Source organism: Anastrepha obliqua, chromosome 1 (assembly GCF_027943255.1).
Source record: "Anastrepha obliqua isolate idAnaObli1 chromosome 1, idAnaObli1_1.0, whole genome shotgun sequence".
NCBI lineage: Eukaryota > Metazoa > Arthropoda > Insecta > Diptera > Tephritidae > Anastrepha > Anastrepha obliqua.
The window spans coordinates 51,215,007-51,241,863 of NC_072892.1; the positions used below are offsets into that span (position 1 = coordinate 51,215,007).

At 38.1% G+C, this 26,857-nt stretch overlaps 1 protein-coding gene across 1 annotated transcript in view; it reads left to right on the top strand.

The window, feature by feature from the left end:
* The first annotated feature begins 6,002 nt into the window (after positions 1–6,002).
* Positions 6,003–26,857, top strand: part of LOC129251333 (uncharacterized) — a 31,914-nt gene continuing 11,059 nt past the window's right edge. Inside the window, exons 1-2 of the mRNA XM_054890741.1 lie at positions 6,003–6,037; positions 7,411–8,633. Coding sequence (XP_054746716.1) covers positions 6,003–6,037; positions 7,411–8,633 — 1,258 coding nt within the window. The remainder of the gene's footprint in view (positions 6,038–7,410; positions 8,634–26,857) is intronic.

The following is a 26,857-nucleotide window of genomic DNA, read 5'->3' on the forward strand; positions in this document are numbered from 1 at the left end:
GTTCTTAAAAAACAAAGTGCGTGTATCTTAGTACACATAACAGAAGTGAAACTTTCAAGGCACACAAAGAAATAGGGAGAGACCCGAGAGAGAATGAGAGAGAGAGGGAGAGAAAGAATATATATCTAAATAAATATATATTTGCAGAGAATACAAATAGACAAAATTTACAAAAAACGAAGAAGGGTCGACCGGTGTAGCTGAACGCGGGGCACAAGCCGGGGCAACAACGCGTACTACTTCAAGCGTTTATCACCCGCACAAACGCAGCGATTCCTGGACCGCAGCAACGGCACAAATTACCGCAAGGCAATACCAATAAATCCGACGTCCTAATGGATAGCACTTTATAGTACGCATAAGTACTAGCCAGGAAACGGAAATAAGCGCCAAAAAGTAGGCACCAAAAAACACGCCAAAAAAATTGGGACCAAAAAACGCCCCAAACAGTAGGCACCAAGGAAATATAACGCCAAAAAGGAGGATCCAAAAATATATTTCCTACAAGTTTGCACCAACAAACAAACACCAAAAAGTAGGCAGTGTTATTTCTCACTAGAAATTAGCAACCACAAAGAACAACTCAGGAAAAATAGTCTTAAGTCTATGTAAGATATAAATAAGGTATAGCCCCCTTCTCCTTCTCCTCTACGTTATATCTTTTTTCTCTCTTCGCAGAACGAAAATGCCCAAAACGTTGCATGGCCTTGAAATTTTACTCTCCATTCTCGCTCGTCCATCGACGCCTAAAAAGTTGCACTTCTATTTTTTTCTTATGTTGGTGGGACTGCACCGTCTCGAGGCATTTGAGAGATGCTGTACGTCGCAAACAGCCGGAAATGTGGGCAAATAATTCTTGGATTTTGCATGTTGAGAACGCACTATTGCACCGATCCCAAATTGTGCTGGATTATTTGACCAAACACCAAATAAAAACCATCGTGCAAGTACCGTATTCACCTGATATGGCCCCATGCGACTTCTTTTTGTTTCCCCAAGTTGAAGTTACCACTTCGTGGAAGAAAATTTCAGACTATAAAGGAGATCAAAGAGAATGCGATGAAGGAGCTGAAGGCCATCCCTTCGCCGGGCTACCAGACGTGCATGGAGGACTGGGTTTAACGTTGGCACATATGTCTGTTGCTTCAGAGGGGTCATATTTTGAAGGAGATAAAATAAATTTGCTTCAAATTGAACTCTGTTTTGTTTAATTATAATTTTAAGTTAGTTAGTTAGTAAAAAATTAACTTAATTATAATATACTTTTTTATTAAGCTTCTTTTGAAAATAGAACATCTGCACTTTTACAAAATTCTGCATTTATTTAACATTTGTGCTTCTCATGATTTGCCACAACTGCAAAAGTATGTGTCCTTTCCCGGTATTTTCCACTTTGCATTTTTTAAAGAAGCTCGTAGTCCTCAGAGTAACCTTATTGTTCCACACACCCGGCTTTTTTTTCAAAAGTAGTTCTTTAGCGAGTTCAACACTATTATATAAATTATCTATGTAGAAATGATTCCCTTTTGAAAACCTACGAACGATTCCACTACTGTGCTATTTCAAATTTATCCAACGCCAGCACAAAGTTTAAAACTCAAAATGTATTCATTAGCAAAATCGCATAGCATTCCCATAAAAATACCATATTTTCTTGTGTTTGATGAATTATAAGTTTTAGCGTAAGCTTTCCACGCCATGGCATCATTCCCTAGTCAATAGAAATGTTTGCGGGGGATTGAAATCTTCCTCAAATTTTTTGGGGAAATATTATACAAGCTGAAGTCCAAAATAAACAAGACTGAGGCCAAATAGAAACGACAGGAGTTTCGAGTTTCTTTATTCAAAATAGTCCCCTCTGGCCTCTACACACTCTTTTGCGCTATCTAAAAGCTTTTCGAAAGAGTGTTTCAGGTCATTGACCGGAAAGCCCTTGAGGATGTCGGTACAAGCCTTTTGGATGACCTCTGCGAAAGCAAAACATTTTCCTCTCATGGCCAAATGCAATTTTCCGAATATGTAGAAGTCACAGAGAGCCATATCAGGCGAATCCGGTGAGTGATTGATGGTTAGAATGCGATTTCTAGTCAAAAAATCAGTCACAAAAGTAGATCGATGATATGGTGCATTATCATGCAATAAATGCCAGTAATAAATGCGATGCAACAAACGCTTTAAAACCCCAAAATATAAAATCGCATTGATGGTTTGGCTCGTTGGCACGAACTCCTTGCGGAGAATTCCCTTAGAACCGTAAAAACAAATGAGCATCGACTTTATTTTTGACTTCTCCAAACGCGATTATTTGAGTGGTGGCTCGTCTGGGACCTTCCATTCGGCACTTTGTCGCTTAGTTTCAGGTTCATGTTGAAAACACCACGTTTCATCACCAGTTACAATGTTGTAAAGGAAGTGCCTGCCCTTTCTGGCCTCTTGAATGAGGTCTTTCGGATGTTGAATTCTGAGCAATTTTTGGTCCTCAGTTAACTTGTGCAGAATGAAACGTAGACAGACCTTTCGTAAGCCCAAATGTTCAGTTAAAATGCGATAAATCGACGTTGCGGAGATATTCAACTCCGATTCCATGAATTTTAACGATGATTTCGGTTTATTTTAGATAAACTTACGAGCAATTTTGATGGAGCTTTCGGTGATTACTGATTTTCGGCAGCCGGTATGTTCATTGTCACTTATGTCCTCTAAACGATCTCTGAAACTCGTAACTCACTCATGAACTCTGGCACGAGATAGACAATCATCGCCATAAACTTTTTTCATCAATTCAAATGTTTCGGTAAAAATTGTACCGATTTTAAAACAAAATTTGAAATTAACTTTTAGTTCGAAACTCATTTTGTACAAATATACTGACTTTTTAGATGCAATGACTTTGCTGTCACCGAACCGAATGTCACCAAGCCTTCACTGGAAGTCAGCTAGGGATACAGCTTCTAACGCACTAACTCATTAAAAAGGTGGTGCCATCAAAAGCATTTTTATGACGCCAGTCTTGTTTAATTTGCCTTCACCTTGTATAAGGTTTTAAACTTTGAAGAGTCAGAATATATTACGCCTCATTGGTTTTGAAAATATTGGCGCCTTTATCAGTAGATTTGTGGACCAGTAATTATCCATTCTTGGTTTTTTATAAGTCCAAGTATAATTAGTAGCGCAAACCACTTTTTAAGCTCTGCTTCCGTGCTTCCATTTACCTTACATTTATTTATTGCACACAGTAGGACCTGGAGTGCCACTAAAAACTTCATTATTCACACTTCCATCAAATTCTGTCCAATCTAAATCCATTTCTTCGTCGCTTTCATCAGAATCACTCGGTAAAAGCTTGATCGCGTTTTCTGGCACACAGTGAGCAGAAAAGCGAACAGCAGTTTGTTAAAAATTATGCTTTTGATTTCAAAATTTCAGTAATAATAGGTCGTAAATGTAAGCGGCCGCCGTAGCCGAATGGATTGGTGCATGACTACCATTCGTAATTCAGAGAGAACGTAGATTCGAATCTCGGTGAAACACCAAAATTAAGAAACAGTTTTTTTTAATAGCGGTCATAAAAAATATCTGCCGTTCGGAGTCGGCTTGAAACTGAAGGTCCCTCCATTTGTGGAACAACATCAAGACGAACGTCACAAATAGGAGGAAGAGCTCGGCCAAACACCCCAAAAGGGTGTACGCGCCAATTATATATACAATATATATATATATATATGTCTATTAGGCCAGGTCGATTTGTGGGGAGGCAAAAAAATCGCCCATTGATCTGTGAAAATCATATTCTAGGGATCAAAATAAGAAACTTTGCCGAAGGAACCATACCTATAAAACGAATTCTGATGTCATCCAATTTGGTCGAACTTTTTAGTTTCTTTTCTCATGTAAAGGCCAAAAATGGTGATATTTTGAAATGATTGTATGGGGAACCCCCCAGGGGAGTTCCAGGGGGTGTGCCACTGGCATGGGTGGATCGGTCGCCCAAAGTTAGTGGGGGTCGGTCATACATTTGGACTCGATTGGAGCACTCTAAATGGGTCAAAGTGGGATTTTTCGTTCGACCCAAATTGGGGGACATCAGAATTCGTTTTAGAGGTATGGTTCCTTCGGCAAAGTTTCTTATTTTGATCCCTGGAATACGATTTTCACAGAGCAATGAGCGAATTTTAAATCGACCCGCCCTAATGTCTATATATATTTCATAAATAAATTTCATTGATATAGAGTAATGACAGATATTATAAAGCTTTATACTAAAAAACAGTATTACAATCGGTTGAGTCATTTTAGAAAAAAAAATGTTGTTTGAAAATTATTTGAATAATTTTTTAACACATTTTGGCGTAAATGAATGCATTTTTTGTAAGATAAGGGGTCCTGGTGGTCTAGAGCTCGAAAATTTAGGGTATTTTCAGGAATTTTTTCACAATAAATAAAATGTAAAATGATATTTAAACTTTTTAAGCTTTTTATTTAACTGTTTTTAAATACAAAAATGAAAAAAATATAATTTTAATAATTTTAAAAATAGCCCTGAAGTTGAATCACCCAAAAAATTGGTCCTGGACGGTGTTATCCATTTTGGCTAGTCTATTTATCAGAAACACAAAAACCAAAAAAATTGAACTTTACTTGACTGCTTAAATGGCTGTATAATTGAAAATACTGAAAACATTCTTCCAAAAATTTGACAATATATTTTTGAAAGCCTATACTTTTGAAATATTTAAAAAAATCCATCATTTGAAAATTCTATACCACCGGAATTCCTTAATGTTATTTGTGTCGAATAGAAACCGGAGATGAAAGCATTAGAATACAAGCAGATCTGTGGAAATAGTAGTATTCTGAGCATAGTCATTAGCATACATACGAGGTGTGCTCAAAAATTAAGGCGAATTTCCATATTTTGCGGGCTACGTACATTCGACTTTCGATTATTATTTTATTATTTTTTTTATTTTGCTTCATTTGCCTCGAAGACATGTTCATGGTTTAGCAATATAGAATTAATGGTTTGTTTGTGAGAGGCATAAATAAGACAAGTATTTTGCATTTTTTGTTATTAATTACATTTTTGCTGTTAATTCTTGGTAAATTATCTCGAAATCGAAAAATTTATAATCTAAATCACCATTCTTGAATTTTCACGTGTTTCGCAATTAAGATAATTTGTTGAAAATTTGTGAAAGCATTAATAAAAAGCTTATTTAAAATAATAACAATTTCCGAAAACTTCGAATGTTTTCTTTTTGATTCTCATTTTGCTAAACCTATTATAATTATGTGCTTCAGCACTCGCTTTTTGTTTCCCAATGCAGGATTGCTCATTTCCACGATGTACAGAACGCAGAAGTGTGGCCAACCTCAGACAAATAACCCGCTCTCAGGGATTTTTTAGAAATTAATCTAATTTACTCTCACGAAAGTGCTTTCAGTTACTATATTTTTGCCCGCTGGAACTATTCCTCTGTGAGTTCTCACGGTGAAGAGAATGCAGAAGGTGGCAACATCCGCGAACTGCTATCTCGCCGTGAGTCAGTTTGGTAGAAGCAGCTATTCAGCTGTCCAAGATTGCTCATTTCACTTGCCGAGCAGATCGGTGTATGTCTCGAAGGCATTACGAAATGATAAACTTAAAGCGTACACTGACTTCATATTAAAGCCATGACGCTCTTCCATCAAACTCTTCCAATAAGTGCGGCTCTAGAACTCACCGAACCAACAATTCTCTTTCTTGTTTCCCACTTAGTACGGCGCAGCTCGAAATACTCTCACGAAGGTGACAATCTTATAACAAATCATTGTTGGTAAGATAGGTTCGGTTGGATGCGGCTGATCTTCTAGATCGCATATAGTCCAGAAATTGATCCATAGTGACACCAAATGTTTGTATGGGGAGTTCAGGAACTTTATATTATGTCATTTATACACAGTTTAGATAATTTTAGTAATTCTAGTAATTTTTTTATCTGCCCCGCTTCCTAAGGTTGAAAATGATGCAGAACCGAAGCAGTTTATTCGTGTTTTGGTAAGTGCAGGAAAGTGGCAGAGTAGGTGTTCCAGAGCCCCGCTCGCGTTGACTTCGTTACATATTGTGCAAGTATCGTTCGGCCCTAGTTTCATGAAGTAAGACAGTGTGCCTAATTAACACTCTTTCCTGGGAAGAGACAAAATGTAGTTCATAGACCTGACATTTTGGCTGCGCATCATGACTTTCGCGATCCTGCATAAGCGGGTTCCTTCCCATCTTGAGCTCGCGTCTTGAATCATTGTTGCAATTATAACCAGTCGTTATTTGCAGAGTGGTGATTGTATACCTGTCGTGCTAGCTACAGGAAGATTTGCTCATTTCCTTCAATTCCCTTGTGTCCTGGAATCCAATATATGATGGCTTGTTTTTCAGTTTCTAGCTCATGCATTCTGTTCATTGGTTGTAACTTCTGACTAAAACCTGTACATTTTACTACCGCCGGAACGCATCTTATAATATATTTCAACCAGTTTTGAGTACAAGAATAATTTTTTGGTATCTACATATTTGGTTGGAGGTTAATATTCCGAAATAAAGAGTACTTATATAAAACAATAGAATGCAAAACAATGGATTAATTCACTGTCAACAAACTTTTTTCACATAATTATTTAAATCTCCAATTTATTATTATTTTTTATATTTTCTTTTTCAGATAGAAGAATATCAGTAATAAAACACAAAACGAGCAAGCAAGAAACGTCGGATACGAAATTTTTTAATTCATCAGCCAAGCGCTGCAGCAGCAACGTTTGCTGATGGGGAAGAATTCAGTTGGTTTTACAGCAGGCGCGCTTATTATACTCTGCGTTTTCTACAAAACGCGGAATAGCTACAATAATGCAGGATGCCATTGCATACGCCTAGGCGCGAATTAAAGGCGATGAAGAGTCGCAAGAAGCTCTCATTGCTGTAGCCAACATATTTTCAAATATTTCCATAAGAGTACAAAGATACAATTACTAAACAGATAAACAATAATAACTACAACTTATATAGTCATATATATATACATACACTGAAGCGCCAGTCGTCGGTGTTGTCGTCTAAATGAAGTTAACAATCTGTCCAATTGGTAAATTATTTCTGCTGCTGACAGCCTTCTTCCTACTCCTCGATACCCTGCAGTTGGTGGGCGTACATTGTACACTGGTGGGCGTGTCCACCCAACAAAAAGTTGCCGCAAAAATAAATGTATTGGATGCTGCTACTGCTGCTGAGCCAACAACAACGAGTACAACAACTAAAACACAAACCACTACAACCAACAACATAACAGCTGTCAGGGCAGTACAAGTTGACAAGAGATATAGTGATTGCAGTGAAAACAACAATAACAATAACAATAATAATAGTAATAATAATAATAGTCGTAGCAGCTGTGAGGCAGGCGCTGCTGAGCAAAGACAGCTACAAGAAATACAACAGCAGAGAATTGCAGAAGTGGACAAAGCAGCCAGCAAGGCTACAATCAACGGAATAGCCAACCCAACAGAGCGAAACCAGTGGCGACATGCGTCAACAACTCGTCACTCGGTTGGTGCAACATTAACAAGCTCGGCGGCATCAACTGCATTTGAGCGCCCTTTGGCTGAGGTAACAGGTAAACAAGAGCAAACAGCAAAAGCAACAATAGAACACAAAGTAATTACAACAACAATAGAGGAAGTAAACAAAACAGCAAAAATAGGCGAGTCAGTGACAGCAACGGTGGCAGCAGCAGCAGCAGCAGCAGCAAAAGGAAAAGAGGATGGGGAGGCGGTGTCAGTTGGACAGCATGTTGCGGAAATTGACACAACAACACGGCAAAAAAAGCAGAAGAGTACAGAATACAAGCCACAAAGGCAGCAGCAGGTACTCCACAAACAAGCACAACAGCAACAACAAATGCCAAAGTTACCAGACAATGAGCGGAAAAGTCAGCAGCAACAAGTGCAACCTCAAAAGCGACAACAACGGCCACAAGAGCAACTACAACGACCGCCACAGCAATTTGACACAATGATGCTGCCAACAATTACAACAACAACAATAATAAGAGCACCAACATTGGAATCTTATTCAACTGCAATGCCTGCCAAAAAGTATTCTGGCGCTCGTTTAACCACCGAAACAAAGAAGTTTGGCAAAGGGTCACAGCAGCAGCAGCAGCAACGGCAGCAACAGGAAAGGCAACGCCAACAAGAATCAGCAAATAAAGATGCACAACCTGATAACCGAAACCAGCGCAAGCAAACTCGACTTGAAAAGTCACTGCAACAGCGGCAGCAACAGAGGTGGCAGCAAAGAGAAAAACAACAACCATTCAATCAAAAGCGACTGTCGACACAGAAACAAAACCCACAAACAGAAAAAGAAGTACAGTCGCACGAACAGCTGCAACAGGATGCACAGCACGTGCCACAAATTCAACAACAGCAGCAGGCACAGGCACAGCAACGGCCGTATTCCACCGATCGCAAACAACATGTTGGCGTTTTAATTCCATCTCGCATACTGGACGTGTTGCATGTGCAACAGGGCTTTCACAATTTTCTGGATTTCTTTCACGTCAATCTACAAAATGTCAGCGTCGATTTTATACGTGACGACGGTAAGTACTGCTGAGAAATGCGGGGCATTGCTTTCACTGCTTTCACCCGTATATGAGTATTGACTACACTAAAGGCCCACAGAGTGCATCATTACACACACATTCGCATACATTTACGTAGTAAAGCTTGTGAGCCCACTGAATGCAGCGTAAATTCATTCAGGCGTTTAAATTAAAGTTGACAAACCGGCAGAGGCGTGCACATGAAACCGAAGTAATGAGTGTATACAAGGTGGCGCAAAATTAATCCCGCTATTGGATGTATAACTCGCCACTTGCGAACTAAACAGTTGCAACAGACAAACAATAGAGTGCGTGAAGATCAAAATAGAGATTTCCATCACTTAAAACCATTTTCTTTTATTTAGTAGAAAAATTATTCTTAAGCAAAATCGGATGATTAATTTTGTGCCACCTTGTATATCTGCAGGTGTAAGTACACTGTGTATTTGGGAACTCGTTTTACATATCAAAAGTTAATTTGTTAAACGCCTACTTGAGTAGACCGAAATCTTGAGTTTAAACACGGACGCCAAAGGCTGATTCAAAGGACTTTTAAAAATGTTCACAAATATGACATAAATACTGGTGACACTCAAAAGCTGAGATGAATGTAAAAATATGTGTCCATAATTATCAAAGTCGTCTTAGACAAATATAATATTTTGTGTTCCGATAGATTTCATTAATTGCATTTGAATAAATTAAAATATATGTTCACATTATGCGACCTTTTTATTTATAACGGCAAAGCGGATTGCTATGCAAAATAGCATATCATAGACGCACGAGGGTCCGTCCACGAAAGCAATGGAATCTCGGCCATTCCAGCTTTCAGTACGACCTCATCGTCATGAGAGGTAAATGCAGTTTCAAGGCAGACTGGGCATTGGGCTTTTCCGGCTCTCTCCATCCAATTCCGGAAAGACTGGGAACTAGGCCTCTCCGGCTCCCAGCTACGAAAAATTGGAGACTAGAAAAGCCTCCTTTTCAGCTTCATCCATCCACATCAATCACGCGCGGAAAAAAATAACTTGCACAATCAGCATGAGGGATAACAGAAGTTTTAAAACAAATAGAAAACTAAGCCTTTTTAATTCCCAGCAAAGAAGAATCGGATACTGGAAAAACGTCCTTTTTGTCTCTCTCCATTCATTCACTTCCATCATATTTACATCCGATTTCATCATATAAAATGTATGTATATTAGGGCAGGTCGATTTAAAAATCGCTCATTGCCCTGTGAAAATCGTATTCTAGGGATCAAACTAAGAAACTTTGCCGAAGGAACCATACCTCTAAAACGAATTCTGATGTCCCCCAATTTAAAAATATCACCATTTTTGGCCTTTACATGCTAATCAGCTAAATGGCTATGTCTTTTCTTTATTTTTATTTATTTATAATAATATCTATTTTTTCTCTTAAGAAATTTATTTAGTCAGAACATATGTAAATGAAAAAACTAATTTAAGTGAGTTATAGAAAAGAAACTAAAAAGTTCGACCCAAATTGGGGGACATCATTCGTTTTAGAGGTATGTTTCCTTCGGCAAAGTTTCTTATTTTGATCCCTAAAATATGATTTTCACAAGTGCCACGTAGCACTGGCAAGGAAACAAAATACTCTAGCACATAAGATTTGTAAGCTTATTGCTACTTTCTTATAAAAGAAAGATATAAAGAAAGAAATGGATAATACAGGAATAAAAAAAAAATTTAAAAAAATAACAGTTACACAGACTCGTAAATAGTATTCACAAAGCTTTCGAGCAGAAAAAGTATTGCACAGTCGCTTTTCACGACATATCCCAATACTTTGACTGCATTTGGCATGACGGATTACTATGAGAAATAAAAGACACTACCCATAAATTATTACACTTTTCTCAAGTCCTACCTCAAAGACCGACATTTCTGTGCTAAGCAAATCCTTTGTGGATAAACTAGCATCGATTAAGTTTTGGAAGCCAACATTAATAAAGAGATACCTATGAAGTCCACAGACGTGGCGGTAATATGTGAACAATACAACAAGCCAACAGATCTTTAACTTTAAGGGGGGGGGGGGGGGGGGGGGGTAGGGTTTAGCGCTAAAAAAAAAACACTTTTTTTTTGAATTTTTTACAGAAATATGGCTTAAGATACTTTAATAAAATCAGTTGCATGTTATTGTACATCTTTTCAATAAGTTTTTGAAAAATATTAATAATAAAATATTGACAAATAAGCCCATGACAGAGTTTTTTTGGAGATATGTTTTTCGAGAGGTGCTCTGCGGTGCCAATCGGCATTCGTCGTAGAATCATCTGAAACTAAAAAAGTCGAATTTTTCAGTTAAAGTATGACGTAATGCTCCCCCCTACATTAATAATTTTTTTTTTTTTCATTTTTGTAATTAGTTTTGGTGGCAAAAAAACGTAAAACGAGCATTTTTGGCGAAAAATTTCGTCATATTTGTAAGTGAAAAACAACCTTAAAAAAAAAAAATAAAAAAAAAACAGTGTAGGGGGGAGGTATTTTTGATTTAGAAAACGTGTGCCAAATTTGAAAAGAATCGGTTGAATAGTTTCGGAGTTGTGATTGGCACCGACTTTTAAGAAGTCGTTTCGGGAAAAACGCGTTTGAAAAAATGACTCTGAGAAATTATCGATGCTCCGCATTCGAGGTAGAGTGCCTACAAAGGCTATAACTTTGAGAGTTCTGCTCCGATCCACTTAAAATTTTGACACAACATTCTTGAAATGATTTACTATAAGATGAGTGAAGAAAAAAAATTTCGATTTTGTGACCCTACCCCCCCTTAAGGACGAAATGGCAGATTTCCAACATTTATACCCACAGCGACCACTTGGCCATAATGATCGAAATAATACATCCGAAACAAAGTAAAGGAAAGAACAAGCCTGCTAAAAAAGCCCAGACAAAAGGGTGGAAGATCGAAACCATGGACGAAGAGATTTTTAAGATTATGCTAAACGCTCATCCAACTGACATAAACGACGCGAATGAGCAAGCTCAGCTACTGGTAACACGCCTGACCAAAGCCTGTGATGCTGCAATGATCAGGAAAAAACACACTTACATACGGAAACTGGCATACTGGTGGAACAGCGATATAGCTGAACTCAGAGGCGCTTGCCACAAAGCTAGACGTCAATACCAAAGAAGCAGAGGAACAAGTGAAAAAGAAAGGCTGCGGGAAATCTTCAAAATGAAACGCAAGGGCCTCAAAAATGCGATTAAAAAAAGCAAGGCTTCCTGCTTCAAAGAACTTTGTGCCAAAGCTAATGAAAATCCATGGGGAGGAGCGTATAAAATGGTGATGTCTAAGATCAGTGGTTGCAAAGGAAAAGAGCCGACTAAAAGAGCGCCGAGAATACCGAATAACAGCAGACGCATTTTTTATTACAGATATACCTACTGTCACGGAAACAGAGGTAAATACAGTCTTGGGTCGTTTTGGAAACACTAAAGCTCCAGGACTAGACGGAATACCAAACGGAGCTCTTAAACTCGCACTGAAAGAAGATGCAAAACCCTTCGTGGAGACATATCAAAAGTGTTTTCGAGATGGTGTCTTCCCAAAAATCTGGAAACAGCAACGACTTGTCCTTTTGCCGAAACGTAATAAGACGCCGGGTCAACCAAGCTCGTATCGACCCATCTGATTGATACGATGGGCAAAATTTTAGAACGGCTTATTGCTGATCGCTTAGAGCAGCACGTTACTGAAAAAGAAGGCTTGTCCGACAACCAATATGGTTTCCGCAGGGGGCGCTCGACAATTGATGCAATAAAAAAACTTATATCAATAGCGGAAAATGCCATTGAAGGAACAAGATGGATGCATGGTACCAAGGAGTATTGCGCCGTCATAACATTGGACGTAAAAAATGCTTTTAACTCTGCATGCTGGTCCCACATTATGCAAGCTTTAGGGAACCTGGACACGCCACCATATCTATTGCGTTTGATAAAAAGCTACCTGTCAGATAGAATACTACTCTATGACACAGACGAAGGAGTTAAGCAATATAGAGTAACTGGGGGAATGTGCTCTACGATGGAATCCTCCGCATCTCTATACCAAAAGCAGCCCAATTAATCGGATACGCGGATGACATTGCGTTGGCAATAGTTGCAAAAGAGCTTCATCAAATCAAGACTATATGTAGTGCGACAGTTCACAAACTAAAAAACTGGCTTACATAGTCAAACCTACAGCTTGCGGGCCAAAAAACTGAAGCAGTTTTGATTACAAGCAGGAAAAAATTGAGAACATTACACTAAGCATAGACGGGCATAACATCAACACCCAACCATACCTGAAATACTTGGGAGTCATGATTGATGCACGCTTAAACTTCAAAGTGCACATTGAAAAAGTTTGTGAGAAAGCAGCACGGGTAAACACGGCGCTATCTCGAATAATGGCTAACATAGGCGGGCCAAGCCAGAATAGAAGGCTACTACTGGCAAAAGTTACCCAATCCATTGTAATGTATGCTGCACCGGTATGTGGACAAGCGTTAAAATACCAAAAAAACGGCAAGAGCACAAAATCTCTGTTTCGACTCAGCGCTATTAGAGTCGCAAGCGCTTTTCGCACTGTATCCCATGAAGCTATTGGGGTAATCTCTAGCATAATGCCCCCAGATATAATGGCTCTGGAAAGTAAGAGAATATATGACAAAAGCCGAAGCCTTGGCAGGTCGTTAATAGCTGAGGAGCGCAAAAAAATCAGATACGAGATATAACAACCAAAGGGAGATGGACACACCGACTCATTAGTGTTGTGCAGGCATGGGTTGATAGAAAACACGGTAATGTCGACTTTTATATGACGCAATTCCTGACAGGACATGGTTGTTTTAGAGAGTACCTCCATAAATATGGCCATGATGATGGAGTTATATGCTCATTTTGTGCCAAGGCTAATGAAAATGCGGAGCATATGTTCTTTCACTGCCAAAGATATAGTAAAGAACGAGAGTTGTTGGAGAACCAAGTAGCAGAAAGAATAACACCGGACAATGTTGTTCCACATATGCTACAATCTAAAGAAGTATGGGATGGTATAAAAAATTTGTCAGCGTTCGTACTCAATGATTTGAAACAAATGGAGAGAAGGCGAAAAAGCGAAAACGTAGCAATAGCTGAAATTCCATAGTAGTAGATGTAATACCTTTTCCTGTAGTAGTAGATGTAGTACCTTTTCCTGTAGTAGTAGATTTAGTAACTTATGGTGGTGCTGTAGGACCACTTGCTAGATAAATTTATTTGGATGCAAGTAAACTGACGATACTAGACATAGAAACTTACGTTTCTGTGGTATGGACAGAGACATGGTGGGTGGGGGAGTACTGTTATGACAGGGGTGGCTCTCTCATCAGATGACCTAAACAGTGGGTGGTAACAAGCAGATGCTACTTTCGACGTATTGCATCAGGACAATAACGAACATTGGGCTTAGTGCTCAAACCGCCTCCCAACGAATACTTAACGGTTGTACCGTGGGGATCGGTACTTTGACGGTAGGAGGTTTAGTTCGGGTTAAAATCCCACACTGACGGGGTAGGCTTTCGATGCTTCCTCCTCGTAAAAAAAAAAAAAAAAACCTATGAAGTCCTCTACCGAGTCATTGAAAATTGGGTTTTATGGATGGCCGAATTATGGCTCAGTTGCGCTATCATTGGAAAGGGATTATCTTTAAAAAATAAATTTCATGAATGGTTTTAAGCAAAAATAATAAATATTGCCCAATCAATTTGAATTTTCGTTGTTTAATTTATTTACAATTTTTTTTATAAATTATTTCAATTTAAAATCCGATACCTCTAAAGGTATCATAGAGCCCGCGAAAAACTATACTATAACATTTTGGCCAGTTTTGACGGGTCAAGGGACTCTGTGTTTTGGAGATGGTCTTAAGTTTATACGAAAATAAATTTTTTTAGTTATACACATTTATAGTTATATTTTCTTATACGTTTTTAAAAAATTAACAAAGAAAGTAATTTCCTCAACGATTTTAATAAAAAGAAGGCTAATTTTTCGGAAACACTATTTTTCTAAAATATCTTTCACCATACGAAATTATAACAAAATAAAAGTTATTTATCAAGAATTAAAAAAAAAACCGAAAATATTTCAGTTTGGCAAAACTCTAAACCAAAATTTTCGACATTGAATAAATCTCAAATTTATGAAATTTTTTTGAAAAAATTTTCACTTTACTTCTTGTTATATCCAAGCCTACAAATTAACCAATTTTTGCAAGAACTAAGAACAATGTCCAAAATACTTGGACACTGGTCAAGGAACCGCTCTCATATGTTTTTTGATTATAACTGAAACTAAATTAAATTTCTAACGCCAGATGCAGGACCTCCTTGTATTATAATAGAAAAATAGTTATAAATGTAAGAATTGTGTTATTTTATTAAACTTCAGCTTTATGACCACAGCAACATAAATCTTATACTTAAAAAACACTTTTGCAATTTTTCATGCAAATTGCGAATAAATTGGGATGCGTGTAAATGCAATTTGCGCACAACAGATTCGATTTTCATTACTCCTTACTATCTGCATTCGTACTTATGTATATGTACACAGATAGTGAGGCACGCGCATGTTCAGCAGCTGACAAGCCAAGGCAAGGCACTGCAAGAGCTACGGTGGAATAACAACGCAGTCAAGAAACTGTTATTCATGCACAAACACACGTTGACAAACTGCATATGAGTATGTGTGAGCAACAACACATATGGCATATTTGACTAGCAGCTGTGCAATGCTGGTAAGTTTTTTTTTTGTTTTACTACGGTCGTCCTTACATGCATCTCAACAATTCGAGCTGACACACAAATTCATACACATTTTCTTGCATAAAATTGAATTTTAAAACAAATTTTCACAAATTGTTTTGCACATCGACTGTGCGCTTGAGTTAACTAACAAATTCTGATTAAAATTAGAAGACACGTGTGTCACTCATACGCCCGGCGGGTTGTTAATGGATGCTGATAAATAAGAGAAAGTCCTCTAAATATCACGACGATTGTTAAGTAGCTTCACACGATTAGGGAGGGTTTATCGCTATTGAGACTATCAATACTATCCGCCATTCAGTATCTAAACTATGATGCCTGATATGTGTATAGAACGATATTCAATTTCTTATTCGTAAAATCTACGTGAAGTGATTTTGCTCCGTTTAATTACATAAAGTATAGGGCCAAGGCTACTGCCTTGTGGCATTCGCTAGGCTTATGGAATAGTCCGTCATACCACACTTTGTCGAAGGCCTGAGCAACATCGAGGAATATGGAAGAGCACACTTGCTTCTTTTCGATTTCTTTTTGATTGACTTATTCAATTGTTGAGGGATTTGCTCAAAATTCAAGCTGGTGTGTAGAATTAGGGCATTTGTTTCCATCAAATGATTTAACCGCTGCAGAATTATAAAGGATGCATTTTTATAATTTATTAATTTCTTTTCTTGAATGTCGAGTAATTTTATTTAATAAAGTTTTTAGCGATGGTTGTGAGCTTCGTTGCCACTTTTTTATTAACTTTCTTAACTCTTTCTGAACCTAGTAGGAATCCATATTGAAATAACTTTTGGACTGAGTCCTGTAGTGTGAAAGCAATTAGAGAGGGCTGTTGTTATTTTATAATATGACAGCCCAATGATATATGGAAGTTGCATGAGCTTTCCTGCAAATCATTTAATACTCATATTTATATTTCAGAGCTATTGAAAAGACGCGAACTGTCTCCATCTGCTACCTCCTAGTACAAAAGATATTGCAAAAGGCAAAAAAAGAGGTTATTGGCTACGTTTGATTGTCTTAAAGGATATATCAGGTTCAAAAATCATTTTGTATAATGAAATTTGCAAGGAAATGGACTCCCTTTTTATGGGTTGACCACGACTCTATTTTTTGTGGCTTGACTGAAGAAAAGATGTAGACCTCGAAGAGCAACTATCATCTCCATTTAAAATATTGAACATAGCTCCTTCCAAAGCGCTTGATTTTATAAATATAGGGCCCGCCATCTATTGTTACGGATTTGAACTAGGTATTATTTGAAGAATGGTAACACTTAGATGTCATCTGATTTGACAGACAATTAGTTTTATTCTTCCGCTGAACGAAAATGGTTGTGTATACGCTCAAAAAACGCTGGGAAATATTGCGACATTACTTTGAAAATCATGGTACCAGTGTTATGCCAACAAACCAGCAACAATTGACGCACTGAAGACCAACATATGCGATGTCATAGCTGAAATACAGCCGCATACAATCGAAAATGTGTAGGAAAATTGGACCGATCATATGGGATGGTGCATGGCTAGCCGAGGTAGCCCTATGAATGAAGTTGTATTCCATCATTAACCGGAAGGATTGTACTTCAAAATAAAAAAAAACAGTTTGGAAAAATATTGAGTAGTTTCTTTTCTATAGCATTTTTAATTCCGTAAACGTATATGGCGGACCCTATACATAACTTAAGACTAGAGTGAGCCTCCAAAGCGGGCCACACTTCAAAATTTTGAACTATTTGATAGCTTAAAGCTTCAGTGAATTTGTTTAAGAGTAAGCAGAAAATACCCAGTTAATTTTAAGTCAGTGTAACATCTTTAATAAATAGTACAAATTATACTAAATTTTTTGTACTATGAAAGGACGTACCGTGTAACTTCTTCTTCACTTCTACGAAGTATTTCTTTTGAAAGGGTCTTATTACTTAATCTGCAAAATAGTTATGCTTTTGGCCCAGTTTTTGTTTTTTAGAAATATTGTTTATGTCATAAGGAAGACTGTAGTCAATAAGCTTCAAATCGCCCCAAAAAATTAAAAAAGGTTGAACAACTATTTTAGATCTGCCGCTAGGTAATGCACCGAGCCATTCCTTGTTTACTAAGCAAGAATTTTTGGCGACATAGAGCAGCTTCGCCGCAGCTTCCTATAGCTCCGATAACTGCTTAAGTCGCCTTCTTATTTCTCATGATGGAATCGCTTCTCAAGGAAACTCACCTTAACGGCGTACAAGAGGTCAAAGAAGCCTAGCTGCGGTGATGAACAAACCAGCAAACCCCAAAGCAATTTTTGATTGACTTTAAATGTATATTTTCTTACTTCAGAACTCAATGGGCAATAAAGCTGCACACCAGGAATTTCTCTAAAAATTCTGATTAAAAAGCGAGCAATTTTGATGAAATTATATAGATTTTTTTCTTAATTTGCACAAAGTATGAAGTTTAGGTTTATATGGTTTTTGTAAGAAAATAAATTGTATTATCATAAAAAATTATTAAAATTAAGTTAGAAGCAAATAACTTCCTTAAAAATGCCACTAATTCTATGCACGGCACTTATTTTACCGACAATAATTCACCACTTTCACCAAATTCTGAAGAAACTCAATTAGCTTTATACAGCAACAACATTGTTTTTAAAAATCCCACGTACAGCTGTGTATTACGCTTACTTTTCTTAGCAAAGAAAGAAAAAAGTCATTTCAACAACCTCATTAGCGGTAGTTCGATGCAAAGCATGAATAACAGCAGCCTGGAACAGTTGAAGACTGTAAAAACTTCTGTTGGCTTGTCACATAATTTGAAGTAGTTTCGCTAAGCAGCGGCAAAGGAAAAGCATTGCTGATATCTTTGGTAACTTTTTAATCACCACTTCTTTAGTTTGGACACGCAGCAAGCAGATGGTGCCTTAAATTGGCGGCTTGGCTGATATTCTCTTTGGCCAGCACTGAAGAAACAAACTTAGTGGTAAGAATATTTCATGCCATAGTAAAAACCACTACAGTATTGAAATTAATATGATTTTGCAGGCGAGAATGTGACATTTCCGAGACTAAATGAACACTTCATATGCAAGGTGGTGCAAATCATCAAGTTTTGTTTTAGAATAATTTTTTTACTAAACGAAAAAAAGAAAGATTGTATTGAGTGATGAAAATCTTTATTTTGCTATTCATGTGATCCATTGCTTATATGCTTGTGCCATGTTTGTGCGCCATTAAGAGAACAACCTCGACGGCTCTTCAGCTAACCATTTACTATTAATCTGCAATATCTGGCTTAGAGTCTGTGATCCAAATGAAGTACCGTGGCGTTGTATTTGGTTCCATCCTGTTATATAATATTCATAAAAATTATATTATATTTATTTATGAATCCCTTCACACTTACATCTCTGCATTGTGCATTGGTTAAGTCAAGACTGGAGCATGCGGCATTTATTTGGAGTCCTTGCACTAAACTTCTACATATCTAACTGCTTTGAGCGAGTTCAAAAAATATGTGTAAATTTTTTTGCACTACTACCTTATTACTATTCGCATTGCCAACTAACTAACCTTCATGTACTTGAGGACGAAAGATTCAATTTAGCCCGCTTATTTGCCACTAACATTAGAACTGGCTCAATTGACTGCCCTCTTCTTTAGAAAACATTGTTTCTAATATCGCCTCTCAATTAAGTCTTTACATAATGTTACGAATACGAATGTTTTTCTCAGGGCCGCATTACAAGTATTTTATCTTAACTCAGGCACAGGGTCTGGCACTCGAAGTGTAACCAACTTCAGACGGCTCGCGCAACTGATGCACGGACATCAGATGTCTTATATTTGGCTAAATGATAGTCCAGAGTATTTTTTACAAGCGTGCTGAAGCATTTTGTCGAGAGTAAACGTAAAAAAAGAAAATCAGTAATGGATTTCAAACATAGTAGAGTGATTGCATTATATTTGGCTGGAAAAAAATGGCGAAAGAATTCAAAATATCTGACCGTAGCATCCACCATGATCTCACGCCAAAGCAGCAACAAGTCAGACTTGAAATAGCGAAGGACTAGTTTCGCTTGGCCGAAAGCGGTCAACTTCCGAATATTGTCAAAAATATGCAGCTTCTGCAATCTGAACGAAGAAGAAAATGTGAAGTATTTTATTGGAAAATGTAATGTCCACGCGAAGGTTAAAAATATTTATTAGAAAAAAAGCAGAATTAACAGAAAAAAAAGTATAAGTGCATTTTATGAAGGAGATGAAGAAAATTAGAGAAAAAGGTTATGTTGTTTTGTATTCAGCGACAAGAGTCCGTAAACCAAACTCCGATCATGCGCAGATCACTTCGCAGTCTGCAGTGGCCTGAAATTATGCGCGGTAGTATTCTCAGTTTAACCTTGGGGAAGGTTATGAGTTTTTTAAACTTCTCTTGGTTGTGCCCTCCCAGTAAGGATTTTGCCTGGCGTAGCCCTATAATTTGGTACCAGCAAACCTCCCTTAGCCCTAGCTCTTCACTCTTAAGCTTCTTCTTGATGTTGTGTTGCCCCAAAGCAAGGAAGGACTCGGGTTCTTCCACCTATAGACGTAACCAAATTTTAAAAAGCGACACTAAACTATCACTAATATATTCTTCACTTAGTGCTGGTCAACACCAAGGGAATTATAAACGCTGAAATTCAAAACAAAAAGGAGTCGTAAATACAATTTGTTTTGTAAATGTATTGACATGATAAACTCCTAGAAGGTAAATTTTTTTATTAAGATATGCCTTTCCATGCAAATGAAAGACGTTCTGAATGTGCACTCAAACGGACCTTAAGATATGATTTTCGAAGTCTAGAGTATTAATCTTTGCGAAGACATTTGCTTTCTCATACATAGATACTATTTGCTTAGAATATGAGCCAAAACGAAAATAAAATGTTTTGAAAAATGATGATTCGGTATCATCAGTATCTAGTGAGTAATATTTACAGTAGAAATGTAAAATTTTCTTAAAAAAATTCCTGCTTAGAAAATTCCTGCAGCAATTTCTAAGAGTTTCTTCAAATTTTGGGCGTCCATTTCGTAGACTAGCGTGTTCAAATGAACAAATAGACAGACAAGGTTTTTAAAAATCAACTAAACATTGTGTTACACTCCCCTACTAGATTTTCCTAGAATATTTTTAATGTAAGGACAAATCTGTTATAAACCAAAATTGTCTAAAGTAAGCCATAAATAACATTTCTCATGTATTATATTATCACTTTCATCATTAATTATAATTATAGAAAAATGTTTGAGCAAAATGTTACCCTGCAGACAATAGATCGTGATCTTCACATTCTCTGTGACAAGCACAGCGTAGCACTATTTAACAGGTTTGAGAAATGTTCCCTCCACAATTTAACTATACTCTGGATTTCAGTCACCAAATCACTGTCATTGTTTTTACAGGAAAACGCCCCAGTTTTAAAACCTCCAGTAAACCGCCGAACTTTCTGGTAGAATTTGTTTCTATTGGTCAGCATTTCAAGCTCCTCGCACTCGCGTATTTCGGCCTCTCGTTTCTTTTTTCGGATAATACGTCTCCATTCTTTTCTTAGCTCCCGGTAGCGATCCTACAAGGCTCCCGTTGCGCCCGATCGCAGCGTGGCTCTATAGGCAGTATCTTTTCTTTCTGCGGTAGCATGATATTCCTCGTCGTACTAACTGCTTTTCGGGCTCGCCGGAATCCGATTTCTACTTCGGTGGCCGTACGTAGAGAACGAGAAATGTTGCTCCATTGTTCGTGCATGCCGGTTTGTTGGGCAGTACTCTCTGCGAGCAGGACTGAAAATCGAGTGGCGAATCTTCTGGCTGTCTGTTGTGATTGCCGCTTTTCGATGTTGAACATTCTTTGCGTAGGTAGATGCGGGTGTTTTGCTGCACAGAGGCGTGTGCGTAGTTTGGCTGCAACAAAGTAATGATCCGAGTCGATGTTGGGTCCTCGGATCGTACGTACATCTAAAGCACTAGAAGCGTGTCGTCCATCTTTCCCAACATGATCGATTTGGTTTCGCGTTTTTCGATCAAGAGACAGCCACGTTCCTTGCTGTATTTTCTTATGGTGGTATCCGGTGCTGTCGATTAGCCGGACTCCGGTGAAGTCGATTAGCCTGTATCGCTTACCGGATGTTTCATTGTGCCCACCCTGGCGTTGAAGTCGCCAAGCACGATTTTTAAGTCGGGGGCAGCGCTCATAGAAACTTTCCAGATGTTCGTAGAAGGAATCTTTGGTCGCATTGTCCTTCTCTTCCATCGGGGCGTGGGCGCAAATGAGCGAGATATTAAAAAATCACGTTTTGATGCGGATTATTCCGATACGCTCATCCACCTGAGTGAACGACATTAATTGGTGACGACGTATCTCTCCCACAAGAAATCCAACACTGAATTTGCGCTCCTTTACATTGCAGCTGTAGTAGACTTCGCAAGGTCCTATGTTTTTCTTGCCTTGCCCCGTCCATCGCATCTCTTAAATGGCAGTGATGTCAGCCTTTACTCTCACGAGGACTTTCAAAATCGAAGTTGAGGTAAATACTTTAGCTAATACCAGTAGCACACCCTGAGCCCGTTTACGACTTGGAACTCATTTAAGGCCTGATTTCATATATTAACAAGGTTAGTTTCAAGGGCCGATGTTGAATGTGAACCACACCTAAACGTCGAAGCTTTTCTGCATTTCATTTGACATTTTTCAATTTTCAACGCGTTAAAGTTATTCAGGCTTATTATGAAAACGGTCGTTCAAATCAAAATGCATATCAAAGAAAATAATCCTCACTGATGAGGCACATTTTCACCTCAGTGGATTCGCCAATAAGCAGAATTGCCGCATTTGGGCGAATGATAATCCAAGAGTGATTGCCGAAAAACCAATGCACCCACCAAGAGTGACTGCTTGGTGCGGTTTATGGGCCGGCGGCATCATTCGACCGTATTTTTTCCAAAATGAGGCCGGTCAGGTGAATAGTGTTCGCTATCGTGAGATGATAACGAACTCTTTATGGCCCAAATTGGAAGATATGGATGTGGACGATATGTGGTTTCAACAGAACGGTGCCACTTGTCACACAACTAACGAAACAATGGCTCTTTTGCGCGAAAAATTTGATGGGCGAATAATCTCACGTCGCGGCGATGTCAATTGGCCGCCAAGATCATGTGATTTGACACCTATGGACTTCTTTCTTTGGGGTTATTTGAAAGAAAAGGTGTACGTTGATAGGCCAGCAATAACTCAAGAGCTAAAGGAGGAGATAATTCGGCACATTAACGGCATAGAACCTCAATTATGTCTCAGCGTCATCGAAAATTTGGACCATCGGATGGAGGTGTGCCGCCGAGGCCGCAGCGACCATTTGGCCAATGTTTTGTTATGTACGTAATTGAGCCATACCGGTATTATCATAATAAAGAGAAATGACAATAATTTTCTTAAAAAAATTGTACTTTATTTAAAATCAACACCGGCCCTTAAAACTTAACCACCCTTTATTTTAATCCTCTATCAGCTCTTATATTTCTTTCATTATTGGTTGTTTTGTCTGCTTATAATATTATTGCATCTCATGAAACGTATATTACTTTCTGTTTTCGATTTCTGCAGACCGGGTGATAGGAGAGATAAATAGTTTAGATTACAAATAGTTTTTTTTTTTTTAATTTTACGTGCACATAGCATTTATTAATATTATAATTCATTACGCTGATTTTTCTTTCACTGTTTGCACTCTTAAAAGCTCAAAGACTTTTTCACTATCATTGGCAAAGTAAAAAAAAACGCAGCCGATATAGGCAGTAATACGCACAAACATATTTTTCCATGCATTTTAACTATGCAGTCGGCATAGCTCTTTCCTTTGCAAAAACTCAACACTGTACAAAATTTCACAAACAATGAGTGCTTAAATTGCTTCAGAAAAGTGGCGAACGAGTAAAATCTAAAGGACTATAAAACAAGCAGTTCAAGTAAACTCAGAAATAAAGTTAAGATGCAGAAGTTTGAAAAGCTTTCGTTTTGAATTTTCTTTTTATTACACATCTCGTGCCTGAAAGGCAAACGTTTGCTTGCTAACAGCACTTTTGCATTCATCAAACGCAGATAGAGACGGAAAGTTAAGGGGATATGAAAACGCATTATTGCATTTCTTGCACGCATACACATTTACATAAGAGCTTACATTGCATAACTGCATATAAATTATTGTAATCGACATTTTTGCAGGAATACATGAGCATAAAGATGTATAACGTTAAAGTTACATAGACTTGGATACATACTTATAGAAATAGACATAGACATGGACACAGACATGGGCATAAGCATGGACATAAGCATAGACATAGTCATAGATCTAAACTTAAACATAGGCATGGACTGAAACAAAGACCGAGACATAGACATAGCAACAGACACACACATAACAATAGACAGATACATAAACATAGGCATAGACATAATCATAAACATAAACATAGACATAAACATAGACATAAACATAGACGTAGACATTTTTTTGCTTTCCTTTATTTTTTTTTTTCTTGTTTTTAGAAGTAAGCTTCAATTAAAATGTCAGAAACATCATCAAAGGCGTCGCACCACCAGTGGCATGTGGGCTATGTTTGTGAAGCTTCGTCCAAGCTCCTCTTCCCAGCGGACAGCGTTTATTTTCAACAAGACGGCGCTACGTGCCACACAAAGAACGAAGCCATTGATCTTTTACTGGAAAAGTTTCCGGACCGTGTTATCTCTCGAAGAGGTGATGACAATTGGCCACCGAGATCTTGTGACTTCTTTTGGGGCCACGTGAAAGAGAAGGTCTACACCAACAGCATAGGGTCGATTCAATACCTCAAAGATGGTATTCGTGAGGCTATCGAGGACATAGGGCAGCCACTTTGCAATTCGTTATGGAAAATTTCATGAAGAGGATATTGTCCTGTAAGCGTGGTCGTGATGGTCGTTTGCCTGATGTTATTTTCCACTATTAATGACATACCTTCCTCTTTATAATGAAATAAACATCCGATCATTTATATTAAAAAATAAATTTTCTTTGAATATCAAAATAACACCTCTTATTAGATAACCCTATATATCATATATATTTCTTTCTCTTTTTTTGTTTTGGAGTACAAGCTATCGTCTTGTCATCTGTCTAATACTCTAGTAAGTTCGTACGAGTATCTAAAGCGTCTGTCTGATTATTTGTTTTCCTAAAGCAGTTCATCTCCGGTGGTATGCTGTGGCTGTTATCGCCGTAGAACTTTTCTTTCCAATCAATTTCAATTGAGACCGCAAACGCTCTTTCAGCGTCAAATTTGATGCTGGAAGAATACATCTCCTGTATAATTCCGATCTCTGTCGTCGGGTGTTTTAAGACCTTCGCTAGCAATGCCCGATCTCCGCTGAAGCGAATGCAGTCAAAGACCGCATGCTTTGCTCTCTGTATTGTATTGGAGCAGCTGGGGAGTAGGGGCTGTCTGTAAGCTGAAAGTGATGCAGATATTCCAGAAATCAGCCTTGACCTGTGACTGATTAGGTAATAATCAGTATATCTATGTCTTCTATGCACCCACTTTCCCAGGTTCGGAATAAGTTTGTACATGAACCAAAGGCTTTTGGTAGACGCTTTCTATCTTCTTTGCTACTCGGTTATAAATCGAACCATATCGGCGTTGCGTAGTTGATTATCTAGTCAACTATTTTTCGAAAAAATTCTAGTCAGTGCTCTATTGACAATTGACTGCTGCAACGTGCTGTTTGAAGCTTAGTCTTATTGCAATCATTACTCTCACATACCTCTTAGGACAGTATTTATGTTGGGAAATTTCACCGTGTTTAAGGCATTTTTTACATCTAGGATAACGACTGCACTGTTGTTCCACAAATGGAGGGACCTACAGTTTCAAGCCGACTCCGAACGGCAGATATTTTTATGAGGAGCTTTTTCATGGCAGAAATACACTCGGAGGTTTGCCATTGCCTGCCGAGGGACGACCGCTATTAGAAAAATGTTTTTATTAATTTTGCTTTCACCGATATTCGAACCAACGACCTCTCAGTGAATTCCGAATGGTGATCACGCACCAACCCATTCGGCTACGGCGGCCGCCCAAATTTTTTTTTTTTTTTTCTAATAGCGCTCACCCCTCAGCAGGCAATGGCAAAACACCGAGTGTATTTCTGCCATGAAAAAAAGCTCCTCATAAACATATCATAAAATAAAATAAAATAACTGTATAAAAAAAATTTTTTTCTTGTGACTCGAACCAAGAATTTTGGATCGGAAGCTCACATTGCTAGCCGCTCGGCTATCGCGCCATGCTGTCGGCGCTGGCCTAAAAGTTATTTAGTTCGTCGCTACGTTTATATGTAATATTCGTAGCCAAGAGTGTCGCTTTTTTCGTTTCACTTTTTCTCAAATCACTCCCAACGATTCTAAAGAAGTTTTCACTTCAAAAACACTTTGGCTCCAGTAAAATATACGGCGGACTCAGAACGTCCTTTGGACTCCTCGACATTCAATTTCCAAACTCGAAGCTGTGTTTACCGGTCACTGGACTATCGGCACACATGCGGAAAAGCTAGCGTTACGATTTAACCCCCATTGCAGAAGCTGTGGGGACCTTTCAGAGTAGGAAACTGTTGCGCACTTCCTCTGCAATTTTCCGTGTTTGTCAAATAGACGATTAAGGTCACTGGGCGCTCCTATCTTCGACAGCCTGGGGCAGTACGCCAACCTAAATCCTATCAATCTTGGATATCTGCCTGTTGGAGGTTTCGTGATTCTTTTCTAGAAGAATAATAATAATTTCACTTAAGCCTGTTCTGCGGGTCTGTGTTATAAACAAGATTGAAGAGTTACACTAGAAGTTGAATATTGTCATCATCAGTTAGTTTTAAGATTTTAGCTGTTACTTCATCCGGTGCTGTCGCTTTTATTTTTTTATGCTGTAGAGAGCAAATATATTTCATTTTCACATATCGGTGTTCTGGGTAATGTTCGCTCGGTCTGCTGTAGTCAGTCAAATGATAAAATAACAACCAACTGTTGATAACTGGCATTTAATGGTCAAACTCGAAGTTCAAGTTTGAAATATCAAGAAGAGGGTCAAATATTAGAGAAGTCAAAATTTTTAATGTTTCCTTCCAGTGGAAGCAATGAAACTAATTTGCAAGTGAGTCAGCTGGTGTGCATCCCCAAACTACCCGAAATAAATCAAAAAGCCCGTTCCTAACAAAACACATTTGCCTAACTGCGAACTAACTAACCACCAAAGTAAAGAAATTGGTGTGAGTACCCCTATTATATGGGATAATATGTACTTATATAAGCAAAACGTGTGCTAGAGGAAGCAAAAATTATTTTGAAT